Raw genomic sequence first — 21,239 nt, 5'->3', positions numbered from 1 at the left:
TCACTATGTGTATCACTATGTGCATCACTATGTGTATCACTATGTGTATCACTATGTGCATCACTATGTGTATCACTATGTGCATCACTATGTGCATCACTATGTGTATCACTATGTTTATCACTATGTGTATCACTATGTGCATCACTATGTGTATCACTATGTGCATCACTATGTGTATCACTATGTGTATCACTATGTGCATCACTATGTGTATCACTATGTGTATCACTATGTGTATGACTATGTGTATCACTATGTGTATCACTATGTGCATCACTATGTGTATCACTATGTGTATCACTATGTGCATCACTATGTGTATCACTATGTGTATCACTATGTGCATCACTATGTGTATCACTATGTGTATCACTATGTGTATGACTATGTGTATCACTATGTGTATCACTATGTGCATCACTATGTGTATCACTATGTGTATCACTATGTGCATCACTATGTGTATCACTATGTGCATCACTATGTGTATCACTATGTGTATCACTATGTGCATCACTATGTGCATCACTATGTGTATCACTATGTGTATCACTATGTGTATCACTATGTGTATCACTATGTGCATCACTATGTGCATCACTATGTGTATCACTATGTGTATCACTATGTGTATCACTATGTGCATCACTATGTGTACCACTATGTGTATCACTATGTGTATCACTATGTGCATCACTATGTGTATCACTATGTGTATCACTATGTGTATCACTATGTGTATCACTATGTGTATGACTATGTGTATCACTATGTGCATCACTATGTGCATCACTATGTGCATCACTATGTGTATCACTATGTGCATCACTATGTGTATGACTATGTGTATCACTATGTGCATCACTATGTGTATCACTATGTGTATCACTATGTGTATCACTATGTGCATCACTATGTGTATCACTATGTGCATCACTATGTGTATCACTATGTGTATCACTATGTGCATCACTATGTTTATCACAATGTGTATCACTATGTGCATCACTATGTGTATCACTATGTGCATCACTATGTGTATCACTATGTGCATCACTATGTGCATCACTATGTGCATCACTATGTGTATCACTATGTGTATCACTATGTGCATCACTATGTGCATCACTATGTGCATCGCTATGTGTATCACTATGTGTATCACTATGTGCATCACTATGTGTATCACTATGTGTATCACTATGTGTATCACTATGTGCATCACTATGTGCATCACTATGTGCATCACTATGTGCATCACTATGTGCATCACTATGTGTATCACTATGTGCATCACTATGTGTATCACTATGTGTATCACTATGTGCATCACTATGTGTATCACTATGTGCATCACAATGTGTATCACTATGTGCATCACTATGTGTATCACTATGTGCATCACTATGTGTATCACTATGTGCATCACTATGTGTATCACTATGTGTATCACTATGTGCATCACTATGTGCATCACTATGTGCATCACTATGTGTATCACTATGTGTATCACTATGTGCATCACTATGTGTATCACTATGTGTATCACTATGTGCATCACTATGTGTATCACTATGTGCATCACAATGTGTATCACTATGTGCATCACTATGTGCATCACTATGTGTATCACTATGTGTATCACTATGTGTATCACTATGTGCATCACTATGTGCATCACTATGTGTATCACTATGTGTATCACTATGTGCATCACTATGTGCATCACTATGTGTATCGCGCCGTATTTTCTGACGCTTTTATTAAATAACGCAGCGTTTTTAACAGTGTGCGCCGTCTGACGTTACACCATGCGCCGGTACCAGTGTCACACACACACACATTCACACACCAGTGTCACACACACACACATTTACACACCAGTGTCACACACACACACACACACACACACACATTCACACACCAGTGTCACACACACACATTCACACACCAGTGTCACACACACACACACACACACACACACACACACACACATTCACACACCAGTGTCACACACACACACACACACATTCACACACCAGTGTCACACACACACACACACACACACAGTTACACACCAGTGTCACACACACACACACACACACACACACATTTACACACCAGTGTCACACACACACACACACACACACATTTACACACCAGTGTCACACACACACACACATTTACACACCAGTGTCACACACACACACACACACACACACATTCACACACCAGTGTCACACACACACACATTCACACACCAGATATGGAACCAGTGACCTTCGATGCCACATGAGTTTGAATGTGTTGTCCTGACTGTAGCGACCTGAGGATGACCTCTGAGTGTTGCCATGGTGACAGGAATGCCAGACATAAGGCTTTTCGTTACTGTGGCACCACCCTTTTACTTTCTCTGGCACAAGCAGAGGTTTCCTGCTTTTAAGGTCAGAATAACGTTTTCCGTCAAACGACTGCTTTTATTTTGAAAGTGGATTAAAATAATCTCTTCCAAAATAAAGCTATAACTCAGCTAAACGACTGCTATTAAATTAAAGAGACATTACCCACATGATACATTTACTGTGTGAAATGTTCAGATTGTCAATATTGTTTGCATCCATTTGTAAATGTCTTGAGGATGTTTGAACTGTGCAATTTAGTAATATAATGTTTTACATATTGGACAATTAATAACCCACTTCCTCCCGTCCTGCTTTATCAGTTCTCTTGACTCCGAGGACTTTACTCTCCCATAAATCATTGTGTCCCCGTCTTTCTGTAAGAGTCAGGCAGCAGGAGACAGACTGTTGGAGAGGATGTGGCAGCAGGAGACAGACTGTTGGAGAGGATGTGGCAGCAGGAGACAGACTGTTGGAGAGGACGTGGCAGCAGGAGGCAGACTGTTGGAGAGGATGTGGCAGCAGGAGACATACTGTTGGAGAGGATGTGGCAGCAGGAGGCAGACTGTTGGAGAGGATGTGACAGCAGGAGGCAGACTGTTGGAGAGGATGTGGCAGCAGGAGACAGACTGTTGGAGAGGATGTGGCAGCAGGAGACAGACTGTTGGAGAGGATGTGGCAGCAGGAGGGAGACTGTTGGAGAGGATGTGGCAGCAGGAGACAGACTGTTGGAGAGGATGTGGCAGCAGGAGGCAGACTGTTGGAGAGGATGTCGCAGCAGGAGACAGACTGTTGGAGAGGACGTGGCAGCAGGAGGCAGACTGTTGGAGAGGACGTGGCAGCAGGAGGCAGACTGTTGGAGAGGATGTGGCAGCAGGAGGCAGACTGTTGGAGAGGACGTGGCAGCAGGAGGCAGACTGTTGGAGAGGATGTGGCAGCAGGAGACATACTGTTGGAGAGGATGTGGCAGCAGGAGGCAGACTGTTGGAGAGGACGTGGCAGCAGGAGGAAAACCACTATCATGTGTTTTGGGATTGTCCTGTTGTTCAAGTTTAGACTGAGATCAACAAAGTCTGACAGACAATTTATGACATCACCATCCACTGGGCCTCAGGACTCTGTGTTTGGGCCTCAGGACTCTGTGTTTGGGCCTCAGGACTCTGTGTTTGGGCCTCAGGACTCTGTATTTGGGCCTCAGGACTCTGTGTTTGGGCCTCAGGACTCTGTATTTGGGCCTCAGGACTCTGTATTTGGGCCTCAGGACTCTGTATTTGGACCTCAGGACTCTGTATTTGGACCTCAAGACTCTGACTAAGACACATTTCTTAGTTCTATATTAAATATTTATTTATTTAAAGTTTTTTAGGCTGAAATGTTGCAGGGGAAGGACCCCCAGACCCCCCTGTAAGAGCTGTGACCATGTCTTTCTCGCCTATTTTCTTCCAGTTACTTCCTAGTTTGAGATGAGCAGCAGATGTGTTATAAGTAGATATAATTGTTACCTAGCAACCATATTGTGAATAATTTTCAATATTTCATATTAATTACAAACTAGTTATGCTCAAATAATAACAGTTTTGTTAAATGATTGCTTAATTAACACTTAAACTATGATAAATATTTAGCAGGGATGATCCCCACTATAATGCCATCCCAGTAATTACAACAATACAAAAGATAAACTAGTTAACTAAAACATCTACAATTTGACTGTTAAAAGGCAATGTCAACCATAGAATTCTTAATTATTAAAATACAAGCCGAATGTCGTTATGTCTCGTGAACCCAACATCTCATGTCAAATCTCTTTTTGTCCACTAAGGAAAAGAGCACGTACCTGGGCCTGGTCAGCATCCCCATCTCCAGCATCACAGGCCGGCACTTTGTGGAGCAGTGGTACCCGGTCATCCAGCCCAGTGCCCTGACCAAAGGGACCGGAGTGGGTGGAGCCAAAGTCATCAATGCATCGCTACGCCTCAAGTCCCGCTTCCAGACCATGAACATCCTGCCCATGGAGCTGTACAAGGAGTTTGCAGAGTACGTCACCAACAACTATCGCACGCTGTGTGCCGTGCTGGAGCCGGTGCTGAGCGTCAAGAGCAAAGAGGAGGTGGCGTGTGCGCTTGTGCACATCCTGCAGAGCACGGGCAAGGCCAAGGTACGCTCCACTACTGCAGGAACTGCACTCTATTCTATTCTCCAGTCCTCTTCATCCCTCTTCTCTCATTTTTTGCACATGATTTAGTGGAAAACATGGTTTGTTTGATCCACAGGATTTCCTCTCGGACATGGCCATGTGTGAGGTCGACCGCTTCATAGACCGAGAACACCTTATCTTCAGAGAGAACACTCTGGCAACCAAAGCCATAGAAGAGTACCTCAAACTCATAGGACACAAGTACCTCAAGGACGCAATAGGTGAGTCTCCAGAAGTGATGCTCATTTGGCACATTCCACTCAGAAGAAAGATGTTGATTGTTGTTGTTGTTGTCGTTGTTGTTGTAGTATTGCAGTATTGCAGTATTGCAGTAGTCTTTAAATGTGTTTCCAGACACTCTAAGTAGCTTGACAAATCAGTTTTTTCCCCTCCCAACTAAGTAAGTAAGTACATTTTATTTGTATAGCACCTTTCACAGACACAAGTCACAAAGTGCTTCACAAAAACACAGAATAAAACAGTAAAAACACAAAGAACTTACAGTGAACAATACACATACAACAATAAACAGTCAAATCAGCCGCTAAAACAAATGTCATTTAAAGGCTCGACTGAATAAAAAGGTTTTGAGCTTTAAAAGCAACAACAGAGTCCAGTGACCTTAGGAAGAGCGGAAGATCATTCCAGAGTCTGGAACGGCCTGGAAGGATCTGTGTAAGAGTGTGAGGTTTGAGGGTCTGATCCAAAGATCTGGATGGAGCCAGGGAAGAGCTTTGAGGGTGAAATGGAGTTCTGGAGCAGAGTTCCTTCTTGTTTAAACAGGAAACTATTACAATAGTCTAAACATGAAGACACAAAAGCATGAATAATGAGTTACAGATCATTTTGAGAATGCATTACTAGGAACTAACGTTTCATTTTTTAACCATTGGAGCCCATCTCGGTCTGTAGATGGTTCTCAGAATAAGTTATGGTTGTGTTGTTTGTCACTGGACGAGTCATTATAGACTACAGTGCATTATGAAAGTAACAAGTCAAAGCTTCATAAGCACTATTTTTACCCACTGCTTAGTCCTGGTTATGAATAAACCATTCTTAAATAACTAGTCATGGAGTAAAGATGCTCCTTGAACCGACACCTTAACGTGGTGGAGGGGTTTGAGTGCCCGAATGATCCCAGGAGCTATGTTGTCCGGGGCTTCAAGCCCCTGGTAGGTTCTCCCAAGGCAAACAGGTCCTAGGTGACGGGTCAGACAAAGAGCGATTCAGAAGCCTCTTATGATGACAACAAAAACAAGGCCAGTTACGTCGCCCGGGTCGGCGTCACCAGGGCCCCATCCTGGAGCCAGGCCTGGGATGGGTGCTCCATGGTGAGCGCCTGGTGGCCGGGTCTTTCCCCACAGGGGCCCGGCCGGGCACAGCCCGAAAGAGCGACATAGGGCCGCCCTCCCGTGGACCCACCACCCACAGTAGGATCCATAAGGGGCCGGTGCAAAGAGATCTGGGCGGCAGTCGACGGCAGGGGCTTCGGCGATCAGATCTCCAGACACAGAGCCTAACACTGGGGACATGGAACGTCACCTCGCTGGGGGGGAAAGAGCCTGAGCTTGTGCGGGAGGTTGAACGATACCGACTAGACATAATCGGCCTCACCTCCACGCACAGTTTGGGCTCTGGAACCATCTCCTCGAGACGGGCTGGACACTCTCAGTTTGACACTGTAGAAGAAGAAGTCAGTGGACAGAAGCCCTGTCCAAGGGACATGTCGTGTTCTCTGTAGTTTAAGCTTTAAAACACTGTGTTTTATTACGATCAGACTCATATTCACAGAGAAATTAGTCTCATTATTCCAGCGGCGGAGCAGCCACGAGCTCCTGGTTCAAAAGACGGGCGTGTCACTAATATGTGCCATATTTATGTGTAAATACCTCATGTTACAACGTGGGCACCTGCTGTTTATGACAGGTGCGGCCCGAATATGGACGATTTGTAAATTTCGTGTGGGCGGCTTTTATTCAGGAACTGTACAGCCTCAAAAGTATGGTACTGTCTCTATAAGAACACATAAAGTAAACTGCTTTTCATTTCTAATTAAGTCAAATAATAATAATGTAGTGGGGCAGTTTTCCCACACTCTGGGCTGTCTTATCCCAGATGCTCAGGACCTGCAGAGAGAGAGGGCCCGTCGCTGAGCAGCTGCTTACACGAGCAGAGCAGCTGCTTACACGGGCTGAGCAGCTGCTTACACGGGTTGAGCAGCTGCTTACACGGGCTGAGCAGCTGCTTACACGGGCTGATCAGCTGTAAGTCACACAGGTGGATTTAGAACCATTGTCAATGTCTATAATCATGTTCGAGTTTGCACACTCCATGCTTCATGCTTCACTCCTGAGCCCTGTTCGCTCTCTACGGGACGTCAAAGGGAGGGGTCATTAGAGCATTGAAGCTTGTTCTGCATTAGAGGGTCAGACGCCTCCAGCTCATGCAGGTGTTGAGGGCTCATGCAGGTGTTGAGGGCTCATGCAGGTGTTTTGAGCTCATGCAGGTGTTGTGAGCTCATGCAGATGTTTTGAGCTCATGCAGATGTTGTTAGCTCATGCAGATGTTTTGAGCTCATGCAGATGTTAGCTCATGCAGATGTTAGCTCATGCAGATGTTGTTAGCTCATGCAGATGTTTTCAGCTCATGCAGGTGTTGTGGGCTCATGCAGATGTTGTGAGCTCATGCAGGTGTGTGAGCTCATGCAGATGTTGTGAGCTCATGCAGGTGAGTGAGCTCATGCAGGTGTGTGAGCTCATGCAGGTGTTGAGGGCTCATGCAGATGTTTTGAGCTCATGCAGGTGTTGTAAGATCATGCAGTTGTTTTGAGCTCATGCAGGTGTTTTGAGCTCATGCAGATGTTTTGAGCTCATGCATGTTTTGTGAGCTCATGCAGGTGTTGTGAGCTCATGCAGGTGTTGTGAGCTCATGCAGATGTTTTGAGCTCATGCATGTGTTGAGGGCTCATGCAGATGTTGTGAGCTCATGCAGATGTTGTGAGCTCATGCAGATGTTTTGAGCTCATGCAGATGTTGTGAGCTCATGCAGGTGTTGTGAGCTCATGCAGGTGGTGTGAGCTCATGCAGGTGTGTGAGCTCATGCAGGTGTGTGAGCTCATGCAGGTGTTGTGAACTCATGCAGATGTTGTGAGCTCATGCAGGTGGTGTGAGCTCATGCAGGTGTGTGAGCTCATGCAAATGTTGTGAGCTCATGCAGATGTTGTGAGCTCATGCAGGTGGTGTGAGCTCATGCAGGTGTGTGAGCTCATGCAGGTGTTGTGAGATCATGCAGATGATGTGAGCTCATGCAGGTGTTGTGGGGTCATGCAGTTGTTGTGAGCTCATGCAGGTGTTGTGAGCTCATGCAGATGTTGTGAGCTCATGCAGGTGTGTGAGCTCATGCAGGTGTGTGAGCTCATGCAGGTGTTGAGGGCTCATTCAGATGTTGTGAGCTCATGCAGGTGTGTGAGCTCATGCAGGTGTTGAGGGCTCATTTAGATTTTGTGAGCTCATGCAGGTGTTGTGAGCTCATGCAGATGTTGTGAGCTCATGCAGGTGAGTGAGCTCATGCAGGTGTTGTGAGCTCATGCAGGTGTTGTGAGATCATGCAGATGATGTGAGCTCATGCAGGTGTTGTGGGGTCATGCAGTTGTTGTGAGCTCATGCAGGTGTTGTGAGCTCATGCAGATGTTAAGGGCTCATGCAGGTGTTTTGAGCTCATGCAGGTATTGTGAGCTCATGCAGGTGTGTGAGCTCATGCAGGTGTTGAGGGCTCATTCAGATGTTGTGAGCTCATGCAGATGTTGTGAGCTCATGCAGGTGTGTGAGCTCATGCAGGTGTTGAGGGCTCATTTAGATTTTGTGAGCTCATGCAGGTGTTGTGAGCTCATGCAGATGTTGTGAGCTCATGCAGGTGAGTGAGCTCATGCAGGTGTTGTGAGCTCATGCAGGTGTTGAGGGCTCATGCAGATGGTGTGAGCTCATGCAGATTTTGTGAGCTCATGCAGATGTGAGCTCATGCAGATGTTGTGAGCTCATGCAGATGTTGTGAGCTCATGCAGATGTTGTGAGCTCATGCAGATGTTGTGAGCTCATGCAGGTGTTGTGAGCTCATGCAGGTGTTGAGGGCTCATGCAGATGTTTTGAGCTCATGCAGGTGTTGTGAGCTCATGTAGTTGTTGTGAGCTCATGCAGATGTTAAGGACGCATGCAGGTGTTGAGGGCTCATGCAGATGGTGTGAGCTCATGCAGATTTTGTGAGCTCATGCAGATGTGAGCTCATGCAGATGTTGTGAGCTCATGCAGATGTTGTGACCTCATGCAGATGTTGTGAGCTCATGCAGGTGAGTGAGCTCATGCAGGTGTTGAGGGCTCATGCAGATGTTTTGAGCTCATGCAGGTGTTGTAAGATCATGTAGTTGTTGTGAGCTCATGCAGATGTTAAGGGATCATGCAGGTGTTGTGGGGTCATGCAGTTGTTGTGAGCTCATGCAGGTGTTGTGAGCTCATGCAGATGTTAAAGGCTCATGCAGGTATTTTGAGCTCATGCAGATGTTTTGAGCTCATGCATGTTTTGTGAGCTCATGCAGATGTTTTGAGCTCATGCATGTGTTGAGGGCTCATGCAGATGTTGTGAGCTCATGCAGATGTTGTGAGCTCATGCAGATGTTTTGAGCTCATGCAGATGTTGTGAGCTCATGCAGGTGTTGTGAGCTCATGCAGGTGGTGTGAGCTCATGCAGGTGTGTGAGCTCATGCAGGTGTTGTGAGCTCATGCAGGTGTTGTGAGCTCATTCAGATGTTGTGAGCTCATGCAAATGTTGTGAGCTCATGCAGATGTTGTGAGATCATGCAGATGATGTGAGCTCATGCAGGTGTTGTGGGGTCATGCAGTTGTTGTGAGCTCATGCAGGTGTTTTGAGCTCATGCAGATGTTAAGGGCTCATGCAGGTGTTTTGAGCTCATGCAGGTATTGTGAGCTCATGCAGGTGTGTGAGCTCATGCAGGTGTTGAGGGCTCATTCAGATGTTGTTTGCTCATGCAGATGTTGAGGGCTCATTTAGATTTTGTGAGCTCATGCAGGTGTTGTGAGCTCATGCAGATGTTGTGAGCTCATGCAGGTGAGTGAGCTCATGCAGGTGTTGTGAGCTCATGCAGGTGTTGAGGGCTCATGCAGATGGTGTGAGCTCATGCAGATTTTGTGAGCTCATGCAGATGTGAGCTCATGCAGATGTTGTGAGCTCATGCAGGTGTTGTGGGCTCATGCAGATGTTGTGAGCTCATGCAGATGTTGTGAGCTCATGCAGATGTTGTGAGCTCATGCAGGTGTTGTGAGCTCATGCAGGTGTTGAGGGCTCATGCAGATGTTTTGAGCTCATGCAGGTGTTGTTAGTTCATGCAGATGTTGTGAGCTCATGCAGGTGTGTGAGCTCATGCAGGTGTTGTGGGGTCATGCAGTTGTTGTGAGCTCATGCAGGTGTTTTGAGCTCATGCATATGTTAAGGGCTCATGCAGGTGTTTTGAGCTCATGCAGGTGTTGTGAGCTCATGCAGGTGTTGTGAGGTAGTGCAGGTGTTGTGGGCTCATGCAGATGTTGTGAGCTCATGCAGATGTTGTGAGCTCATGCAGATGTTGTGAGCTCATGCAGATGTTTTGAGCTCATGCATGTTTTGTGAAGTCATGCAGGTGTTGTGAGCTCATGCACATGTTTTGAGCTCATGCAGGTGTTGAGGGCTCATGCAGATGTTGTGAGCTCATCTTTGTGTTGTCAGCTCATGCAGATGTTTTGAGCTCATGCAGGTGTTGTGAGCTCATGCAGATGTTGTGAGCTCATGCAGATGTTGTGAGCTCATGCAGATGTTGTGAGCTCATGCAGATGTTGTGAGCTCATGCAGGTGTGTGAGCTCATGCAGGTGTTGAGGGCTCATGCAGATGTTGTGAGCTCATGCAGGTGTTGTGAGCTCATGCAGATGTTAAGGGCTCATGCAGGTGCTGTGAGCTCATGCAGATGTTTTGAGCTCATGCAGATGTTTTGAGCTCATGCAGGTGTTGAGGGCTCATGCAGGTGTTGTAAGCTCATGACAATGTTGTTAGCTCATGCAGATATTGTGATTTCATGCAGATGTTTTGGGCTCATGCAGATGTTGTGAGATCATGCAGATGTTGTGAGCTCATGCAGATATTGTGAGCTCATGCAGATGTTTTGGGCTCATGCAGGTGTTGTGAGACCATGCCGATGATGTGAGCTCATGCAGGTGTTGTGAGCTCATGCATATGTTGTGAGCTCATGCAGATGTTGTGAGCTCATGCAGATGTTGTGAGCTCATGCAGGTGTTGTGGGCTCATGCAGATGTTGTGAGCTCATGCAGATTTTGTGAGCTCATGCAGATGTTGTGAGCCCATGCAGGTGTTGTGAGCTCATGCATATGTTGTGAGCTCATGCAGATGTTGTGAGCTCATGCAGATGTTGTGAGCTCATGCATATGTTGTGAGCTCATGCAGATGTTGTGAGCTCATGCAGATGTTGTGAGCTCATGCAGGTGTTGTGGGCTCATGCAGATGTTGTTAGCTCATGCAGATGTTGTGAGCTCATGCAGATGTTGTGAGCTCATGCAGATGTTTTGAGCTCATGCATGTTTTTTGAAGTCATGCAGGTGTTGTGAGCTCATGCACATGTTTTGAGCTCATGCAGGTGTTGAGGGCTCATGCAGATGTTGTGAGCTCATGTATGTGTTGTGAGCTCATGCAGATGTTTTGAGCTCATGCAGGTATTGTGAGCTCATGCAGATGTTGTGAGCTCATGCAGGTGTGTGAGCTCATGCAGGTGTGTGAGCTCATGCAGGTGTTGAGGGCTCATGCAGATGTTGTGAGCTCATGCAGGTGTTGTGAGCTCATGCAGATGTTAAGGGCTCATGCAGGTGTGGTGAGCTCATGCAGATGTTTTGAGCTCATGCAGGTGTTTTGAGCTCATGCAGGTGTTGTGGGCTCATGCAGATGTTGTGAGCTCATGCAGATGTTGTGAGCTCATGCAGGTGTTGTGAGCTCATGCAGGTGTTGTGAGCTCATGCAGGTGTTGTGAGCTCATGCAGATGTTGTGAGCTCATGCAGGTGTTGTGAGCTCATTCAGGTGTTGTGAGCTCATGAAGGTGTTGTGAGCTCATGCAGGTGTTGTGAGCTCATGCAGGTGTGGTGAGCTCATGCAGATGTTTTGAGCTCATGCAGGTGTTTTGAGCTCATGCAGGTGTTGTGGGCTCATGCAGATGTTGTGAGCTCATGCAGATGTTGTGAACTCATGCAGGTGTTGTGAGCTCATGCAGATTTTGTGAACTCATGCTGATGTTGTGAGCTCATGCAGATGTTGTTAGCTCATGCAGGTGTTGTGGGCTCATGCAGGTGTTGTGAGCTCATGCAGATGTTGAGGGCTCATGCAGGTGTTTGAGCTCATGCAGGTACTGTAAGCTCATGCAGATGGTGTGAGCTCATGCAGGTGTTGTGGGCTCATGCAGATGTTGTGAGCTCATGCAGGTGTTGTGGGCTCATGCAGATGTTGTGAGTTCATGCAGGTGTTTTTAGCTCATAAATATGTTGTGAGCTCATGCTGATGTTGAGGGCTCATGCAGATGTTGTGAGCTCATGCAGGTGTTGTGAGCTCATGCAGGTTTTGTGAGCTCAAGCAGGTGTTGAGGGCTCTTGCAGGTGTTTAAGCTCATGCAGATGTTAGGAGCTCATGCAGATATTGTGAGCTCATTCAGATGTTGTGAGCTCAAACAGATGTTGTGGGCTCATGCAGATGTTGTGGGCACATGCAGGTGTTTTGAGCTCATGCAGGTGTTGTGAACCCATGCAGGTGTTGAGGGTTAATGCAGACGTTGTGAGCTCATGCAGGTGTTTTGGGCTCATGCAGATGTTGTGAGCTCATGCACGTGTTGTGAGCTCATGCAGGTTTCTGAGCTCATGCAGATGATGTGAGCTCATGCAGATGTTGTTTGCTCATGCAGGTGTTGTGAGCTCATGCACGTGTTGAGGGCTCATGCAGATGTTGTGAGCTCATGCAGGTGTTGTGAGCTCATGCAGGTGTTGTGAGCTCATGCAAGTGTTGTGAGCTCATGCAGGTGTTGTGAGCTCATGCAGCTGTTGTGAGCTCATCCAGGTATTTTGAGCTCATGCAGATGTGAGCTCATGCAGATGTTGTGAGCTCATGCAGGTGTTGTGAGCTCATGCAGGTGTTGTGAGCTCATGCAGATGTTGTGAGCTCATTCAGATGTTGTGAGCTCATGCAGGTGGTGTGAGCTCATGCAGGTGCTGTGAGCTCATGCAGGTGCTGTGAGCTCATGCAGATGTTGAGAGCTCATGCAGATGTTTTGAGCTCATGCAGGTGTTGAGGGCTCATGCAGATGTTGTAAGCTCATGACAATGTTGTTAGCTCATGCAGATATTTTGATTTCATGCAGATGTTTTGGGCTCATGCAGATGTTGTGAGCTCATGCAGATATTGTGAGCTCATGCAGATGTTTTGGGCTCATGCAGATGTTGTGAGACCATGCCGATGATGTGAGCTCATGCAGGTGTTGTGAGCTCATGCATATGTTGTGAGCTCATGCAGATGTTGTGAGCTCATGCAGGTGTGGTGGGCTCATGCAGATGTTGTGAGCTCATGCAGATTTTGTGAGCTCATGCAGATGTTGTGAGCCCATGCAGGTGTTGTGAGCTCATGCATATGTTGTGAGCTCATGCAGATATTGTGAGCTCATGCAGATGTTTTGGGCTCATGCAGATGTTGTGAGCTCATGCAGATGTTGTGAGCTCATGCAGGTGTTGTGAAATCATGCCGATGATGTGAGCTCATGCAGGTGTTGTGGGGTCATGCAGTTGTTAAGAGCTCATGCAGGTGTTGTGAGCTCAAGCAGGTGTTGTGAGCTCATGCATATGTTGTGAGCTCATGCATATGTTGTGAGCTCATGCAGATGTTGTGAGCTCATGCAGGTGTTGTGGGCTCATGCAAATGTTGGGAGCTCATGCAGATGTTTTGAGCTCATCCAGGTGTGTGAGCTCATGCAGGTGTTGAGGGCTCATGCAGATGTTGTGAGCTCATGCATGTGTTGTGATCTCATGCAGATGTTGTGAGCTCGAGCAGGTGTTGTGAACTCATGCACGTGTTGAGGGCTCATGCACGTGTTGAGGGCTCCAGCAGGTGTTGTGAGCTCATGCAGATGTTGTTAGCTCATGCAGATGTTGTTGGCTCATGCAGATGTTGTGAGCTCATGCAGATGTTGTGAGCTCATGCAGATGTTGTGGCCTCATGCAGGTGTTGTGAGCTCATGCAGGTGTGTGAACTCATGCAGGTGTTGAGGGCTCATGCAGGTGTTTTGAGCTCAAGCAGGTGTTTTGAGCTCATGCAGGTGTTGTGAGCTCATGCAGGTGTTTTGAGCTCATTCAGATGTTGTGAGCTCATGCAGGTATTGTGAGCTCATGCAGGTGTTGTGAGCTCATGCAGGTGTTTTGAGCTCATGCAGGTGTGTGGGCTCATGCAGTTGGTTTGAGCTCATGCAGGTGTTTTGAGCTCATATATGTGTTGTGAGCTCATGCTGATTTTTTGAGCTCATGCAGGTGTTGTGAGCTCATGCAGATGTTGTGAGCTCATGCAGGTGTTGTGAGCTCATGCAGATGTTGTGAGCTCATGCAGATGTTGTGAGCTCATGCATGTGTGTGAGCTCATGCAGGTGTTGTGAGCTCATGCAGGTGTTGTGGGGTCATGCAGTTGTTGTGAGCTCATGCAGGTGTTGTGAGCTCATGCAGATGTTAAGGGCTCATGCAGGTGTTTTGAGCTCATGCAGGTATTGTGAGCTCATGCATATGTTGTGAGCTCGTGCAGATGTTGTGAGCTCATGCAGATGTTGTGAGCTCATGCAGGTGTGTGAGCTCATGCAGGTGTTGAGGGCTCATTTAGATTTTGTGAGCTCATGCAGGTGTTGTGAGCTCATGCTGGTGTTGTGAACTCATGCAGGTGTTTTGGGCTCCAGCAGGTGTTGTGAGCTCATGCAGATGTTGTTAGCTCATGCAGATGTTGTTGGCTCATGCAGATGTTGTGGCCTCATGCAGGTGTTGTGAGCTCATGCAGGTGTGTGAACTCATGCAGGTGTTGAGGGCTCATGCAGGTGTTTTGAGCTCAAGCAGGTGTTTTGAGCTCATGCAGATTTTGTGAGATCATGCATATGTTTTGAGCTCATGCAGGTGTCGTGAGCTCATGCATATGTTGTGAGCTCATGCAGATGTTGTGAGCTCATGCAGGTGTGGTGGGCTCATGCAGATGTTGTGAGCTCATGCAGATTTTGTGAGCTCATGCAGATGTTGTGAGCCCATGCAGGTGTTGTGAGCTCATGCATATGTTGTGAGCTCATGCAGATATTGTGAGCTCATGCAGATGTTTTGGGCTCATGCAGATGTTGTGAGCTCATGCAGATGTTGTGAGCTCATGCAGGTGTTGTGAGATCATGCCGATGATGTGAGCTCATGCAGGTGTTGTGGGGTCATGCAGTTGTTAAGAGCTCATGCAGGTGTTGTGAGCTCAAGCAGGTGTTGTGAGCTCATGCATATGTTGTGAGCTCATGCATATGTTGTGAGCTCATGCAGATGTTGTGAGCTCATGCAGGTGTTGTGGGCTCATGCAAATGTTGGGAGCTCATGCAGATGTTTTGAGCTCATCCAGGTGTGTGAGCTCATGCAGGTGTTGAGGGCTCATGCAGATGTTGTGAGCTCATGCATGTGTTGTGATCTCATGCAGATGTTGTGAGCTCATGCAGATTTTGTGAGATCATGCATATGTTTTGAGCTCATGCAGGTGTCGTGAGCTCATGCAGATGTTGTGAGCTCGAGCAGGTGTTGTGAACTCATGCACGTGTTGAGGGCTCATGCACGTGTTGAGGGCTCCAGCAGGTGTTGTGAGCTCATGCAGATGTTGTTAGCTCATGCAGATGTTGTTGGCTCATGCAGATGTTGTGAGCTCATGCAGATGTTGTGAGCTCATGCAGATGTTGTGGCCTCATGCAGGTGTTGTGAGCTCATGCAGGTGTGTGAACTCATGCAGGTGTTGAGGGCTCATGCAGGTGTTTTGAGCTCAAGCAGGTGTTTTGAGCTCATGCAGGTGTTGTGAGCTCATGCAGGTGTTTTGAGCTCATTCAGATGTTGTGAGCTCATGCAGGTATTGTGAGCTCATGCAGGTGTTGTGAGCTCATGCAGGTGTTTTGAGCTCATGCAGGTGTGTGGGCTCATGCAGGTGGTTTGAGCTCATGCAGGTGTTTTGAGCTCATATATGTGTTGTGAGCTCATGCTGATTTTTTGAGCTCATGCAGGTGTTGTGAGCTCATGCAGATGTTGTGAGCTCATGCAGGTGTTGTGAGCTCATGCAGATGTTGTGAGCTCATGCAGATGTTGTGAGCTCATGCATGTGTGTGAGCTCATGCAGGTGTTGTGAGCTCATGCAGGTGTTGTGGGGTCATGCAGTTGTTGTGAGCTCATGCAGGTGTTGTGAGCTCATGCAGATGTTAAGGGCTCATGCAGGTGTTTTGAGCTCATGCAGGTATTGTGAGCTCATGCATATGTTGTGAGCTCGTGCAGATGTTGTGAGCTCATGCAGATGTTGTGAGCTCATGCAGGTGTGTGAGCTCATGCAGGTGTTGAGGGCTCATTTAGATTTTGTGAGCTCATGCAGGTGTTGTGAGCTCATGCTGGTGTTGTGAACTCATGCAGGTGTTGAGGGCTCCAGCAGGTGTTGTGAGCTCATGCAGATGTTGTTAGCTCATGCAGATGTTGTTGGCTCATGCAGATGTTGTGGCCTCATGCAGGTGTTGTGAGCTCATGCAGGTGTGTGAACTCATGCAGGTGTTGAGGGCTCATGCAGGTGTTTTGAGCTCAAGCAGGTGTTTTGAGCTCATGCAGATTTTGAGATCATGCATATGTTTTGAGCTCATGCAGGTGTCGTGAGCTCATGCAGATGTTGTGAGCTCGAGCAGGTGTTGTGAACTCATGCACGTGTTGAGGGCTCATGCACGTGTTGAGGGCTCCAGCAGGTGTTGTGAGCTCATGCAGATGTTGTTAGCTCATGCAGATGTTGTTGGCTCATGCAGATGTTGTGGCCTCATGCAGGTGTTGTGAGCTCATGCAGGTGTGTGAACTCATGCAGGTGTTGAGGGCTCATGCAGGTGTTTTGAGCTCAAGCAGGTGTTTTGAGCTCATGCAGGTGTTGTGAGCTCATGCAGGTGTTTTGAGCTCATTCAGATGTTGTGAGCTCATGCAGGTATTGTGAGCTCATGCAGGTGTTGTGAGCTCATGCAGGTGTTTTGAGCTCATGCAGGTGTGTGGGCTCATGCAGGTGGTTTGAGCTCATGCAGGTGTTTTGAGCTCATATATGTGTTGTGAGCTCATGCTGATTTTTTGAGCTCATGCAGGTGTTGTGAGCTCATGCAGATGTTGTGAGCTCATGCAGGTGTTGTGAGCTCATGCAGATGTTGTGAGCTCATGCAGATGTTGTGAGCTCATGCATGTGTGTGAGCTCATGCAGGTGTTGTGAGCTCATGCAGGTGTTGTGGGGTCATGCAGTTGTTGTGAGCTCATGCAGGTGTTGTGAGCTCATGCAGATGTTAAGGGCTCATGCAGGTGTTTTGAGCTCATGCAGGTATTGTGAGCTCATGCATATGTTGTGAGCTCGTGCAGATGTTGTGAGCTCATGCAGATGTTGTGAGCTCATGCAGGTGTGTGAGCTCATGCAGGTGTTGAGGGCTCATTTAGATTTTGTGAGCTCATGCAGGTGTTGTGAGCTCATGCTGGTGTTGTGAACTCATGCAGGTGTTGAGGGCTCATGCAGGTGTTGTGAGCTCATGCAGGTGTTGTGAGCTCGTTTATATGTTGTGAGCTCATGCAGGTGTTGTAAGCTCATGCAGATGTTGTGAGCTCATGCAGGTGTGTGGGCTCATGCAGATATTGTGTGCTCATGCAGATGTTGTGAGCTTATGCAGATGTTGTGAGCTCATGCAGGTGTTGAGGGCTCATGCAGGTTATATGAGCTCATTCAGGTGTTGTGGGCTCATGCAGATGTTTTGTTGTTCATTCAGACGTTGTGAGCTCATTCAGATGTTGTGAGCTCATGCAGATGTTGTGGGCTCATGCAGGTGTTGTGAGCTCATGCAGATGTTCTGAGCTCATGCAGATGTTGTGAGCTCATGCAGGTGTTTAGGGCTCATTCAGGTGTTGTGAGCTCATGCAGGTGTTTTGGGATCATGCAGGTGTGGTGGGCTCATGCAGATGTTGTGAGCACATGCAGATGTTGTGAGCTCATGCAGGTGTTTTGAGCTCATGCAGGTGTTGTGGAATCATGCAGGTGTTGTGGGATCATGCAGGTGTTGTGGGCTCATGCAGATGTTGTGAGCTCATGCAGGTGTTGTGGGCTCATGCAGATGTTGTGAGCTCATGCAGGTGTTGTGGGCTCATGCAGATGTTGTGAGCTCATGCAGGTGTTGTGAGCTCATGCAGGTGTTGTGAGCTCATGCAGGTGTTGTGAGCTCATGCAGGTGTTGTGAGCTGTGTATGTAGGTTTGACAAATGTGTGTGGTCAGCCATAGTCCAGAATCACCAGTATTCAGTATTTGAAAACAAAATAATTTAATCAAAGTATTTTAACGAACAACAAATAAATAAACCAAATAAATGCTTATCCTTATAATAATGTGTGAGGGGGGGTCTAATATCCCAGGGTCCACCTGCGTCCTCCCGCGTCCTTCCATGTTCGAGTCTTGTAGAGTAGCCGCTATGCTAAGGTTAGCTTGAGAAGCTAATTTCTCATGGAGGTTAAAGTTATCAAAGAACTCTTTCCTTTAGGAGACTTTCTTGGAGTTATCATTCCTCCTTTGTCTTTGCTTTGTTTTTTTTTGTGGGTACAAAGGGAGAGTAGACGAGGCGACTTATCCTTCCCCATCAACCAGTTCCAAACCAATTCTGAGCTTGCATTTTAAAAGTGAAACGAAAGCAGGACTTAGCAGGTGTAAGTCAGGTCCAAATGACCACGTAGACCCTAAAGGAGCTCCACGTACAGGGCCTCATACACTCGTATTTGAGCTGACTGTAGTTTTCCCCGTGTTGTGTTGTCAGGAGAGTTCATCAGGGCCTTATATGAGTCTGAGGAGAACTGTGAAGTGGACCCCATGAGGATCCCACCCTCAGTGCTCCTGGACCACCAGGCCAACCTGCGCATGTGCTGCGAGCTGGCCCTCTGCAAGATCATCAACTCTCAGTGGTGGGTGACGGCCTGTCTCTCTCTGTGTCCTCTCTGTGTCCTCTCTCTGTGTCCTCTCTGTGTCCTCTCTGTGTCCTCTCTCTGTGTCCTCTCTGTGTCCTCTCTGTGTCCTCTCTCTGTGTCCTCTCTGTGTCCTCTCTGTGTCCTCTCTCTGTGTCCTCTCTGTGTCTCTCTCTGTGTCATATCTTTGTCCTTTCTCTGTGTCCTCTCTCTGTCTCTCTCCCTCTCCTCTCTCTCTCTCTCTCCCTCTCTTTCTCTCTCTCTCTCTCTCTGTCGCTCTCCCTCTCTCTCTCTGTCTCTCTCCCTCTCTCTCTGTCTCTCTCCCTCTTTGTCTCCTCTCTCTCTCTCCTCATCCTCTCTCTCTCTCTGTATCCTCTCTCTCTCTCTCCCTCCCTCTCTCTGTGTCCTCTCTTTCTCTGTCTCTCTCTTTCTTTCTCTCTCCCTCTCTCTATGTGTCCTCTCCCTCTCTCTCTCTCTCTCTCTCTCTCTCTCTCTCCCTGTCTCTCTCCCTCTCTCTCTCTTTGTCTCCTCTCTCCCTCTCTCTCTCTCTCCCTCGCTGTCTCTTTCCCTCTCTCTGTCTCTCTCTCCTCCTCGCTCTCTCTCTCTCTGTCTTCTCTGTGTCTTCTCTGTGTCCTCTCTGTGTCCTCTCTCTGTGTCCTCTTTCAGTGTCTCTCTCTGTGTCCTATCTGTGTCCTTTCTCTGTGTCCTCTCTCAGTGTCTCTCTCTGTGTCCTCTCTGTGTCCTCTCTCGTTGTCCTCTCTGTGTCCTCTCTCTTTCTCTCCCTCTCTCTATGTGTCCTCCCTCTCTCTTTCTCTCCCTCTCTCTCTCTCTCTCTCTCTCTCGCTCTCTCTCCTCTCTCTCTCCTCCTCTCTCTTTCTTTGTCCTCTCTGTGTCCTCTCTGTGTCATCTCTCTGTTTCCTCTCTGTGTCCTCTCTCTGTGTCTCTCTCTGTGTCCTCTCTCTGTGTCATCTCTCTGTTTCCTCTCTGTGTCCTCTCTCTGTGTCTCTCTCTGTGTCCTCTCTCTGTGTCCTCTCTCTGTTTCCTCTCTGTGTCCTCTCTCTGTGTCATCTCTCTGTTTCCTCTCTGTGTCCTTTCTCTCTGTCCTCTCGGTGTCCTCTCTGTGTCCTCTCTCTCTCTCTCCCTCTCTCTCTCTTTCTCTGTATTCTCTCTCTCTCCCTCTCTCTCTTTGTCTCCTCTCTCTGTCTCTCTCTCTCTCTCTCCCTCCCTCTCTCTGTGTCCTCTTTCTCTCTCTCTTTCTCTCTCTCTCCCTCGTTCTATGTGTCCTCTCCCTCTCTCTCTCTCTCTTTCTCTCTCTCTCTGTCTCTCTCCCTCTCTCTCTCTTTGTCTCCTCTCTCTCTCCTCTATCTCTCTCCCTCTCTGTCTTTCTCCCTCTCTCTCTGTCTCTCTCCCTCTCTCTCTCTTTGTCTCCTCTCTCTCTCCTCTATCTCTCTCCCTCTCTGTCTTTCTCCCTCTCTCTCTGTCTCCTCGCTCTCTCTTCTCTCTCTCTCTCTCCTCCTCTCTCTCTCTGTGTCCTCTCTCTCCTCTCTCTCTCTCTCTCTCTCCGTCTCCTCTGTCTCTCTCCCTCTCTCTCCTCTCTCTCTCTCTCTCTCTCCGTCTCCTCTGTCTCTCTCCCTCTCTCTCCTCTCTCTTTCTTCTCTCTCTCTCTCCTCCTCTCTCTCTTCTCTCTCTCTCTCTCCTCCTCTCTCTCTCTGTGTCCTCTCTCTCCTCTCTCTCTCTCTCTCTCTCCGTCTCCTCTGTCTCTCTCCCTCTCTCTCTGTCTCCTCTCTGTCTCTCTCTCTGTCTCTCTCCCTCTCTCTCTTTGTCTCCTCTCTCTCTCCTCTATCTATCTCCCTCTCTGTCTCTCTCCCTCTCTGTCTCTCTCTCTGTTAAAGATGTATGGGGACTTTAAATACATAAAGGAGCTCCAGCACACTGGTGCAGATCAAAGGAGAAGAGACTAAATGGTCATGTTTACTGAAATGTTTCCATATGTTATCATGTGCTGGTATGTGTGGACAATAAAGGAATATCTTATCTTCTATAGCGTGTGATCAGGATGTTGTTTGTGCCCGTGTGGCCTCAGTGTGTTCCCGCGGGAGCTGAAAGAGGTCTTTGCATCGTGGCGTGTGCGCTGTGCCGAGCGAGGTCGTGAGGACATCTCAGAGCGTCTCATCAGTGGTTCGCTCTTCCTGCGCTTCCTGTGTCCTGCCATCATGTCCCCGTCCCTCTTCAACCTCACCCAGGAATACCCCGACGAGCAGACGTCACGCACTCTCACGCTCATTGCCAAGGTGGTACAAAACCTGGCTAACTTCTCCAAGTAAGTCATATTTAACAATAAAAGGGAGTTTTACTATA

General features: G+C 47.6%; 1 protein-coding gene across 12 annotated transcripts in view; it reads left to right on the top strand.

Annotated features, from left to right (window-relative positions):
* syngap1b (synaptic Ras GTPase activating protein 1b) overlaps positions 1–21,239 on the top strand; it is a 324,464-nt gene that overhangs the window by 179,180 nt on the left and 124,045 nt on the right. For all 12 annotated transcript variants that reach the window (XM_072460138.1, XM_072460136.1, XM_072460135.1 and 9 more), the window contains 4 exons: positions 4,225–4,560; positions 4,676–4,820; positions 18,737–18,881; positions 20,965–21,201. In XM_072460138.1, coding sequence (XP_072316239.1) covers positions 4,225–4,560; positions 4,676–4,820; positions 18,737–18,881; positions 20,965–21,201 — 863 coding nt within the window. The remainder of the gene's footprint in view (positions 1–4,224; positions 4,561–4,675; positions 4,821–18,736; positions 18,882–20,964; positions 21,202–21,239) is intronic.

This window comes from Eucyclogobius newberryi, unplaced genomic scaffold (assembly GCF_026437365.1).
Source record: "Eucyclogobius newberryi isolate DKJ021-1_F unplaced genomic scaffold, fEucNew1.0.hap1 SCAF_3, whole genome shotgun sequence".
Taxonomy (NCBI): domain Eukaryota; kingdom Metazoa; phylum Chordata; class Actinopteri; order Gobiiformes; family Gobiidae; genus Eucyclogobius; species Eucyclogobius newberryi.
The sequence above is the reverse complement of the archived record's forward strand: the minus strand, read 5'-3'. Positions and strand labels throughout refer to the sequence as shown.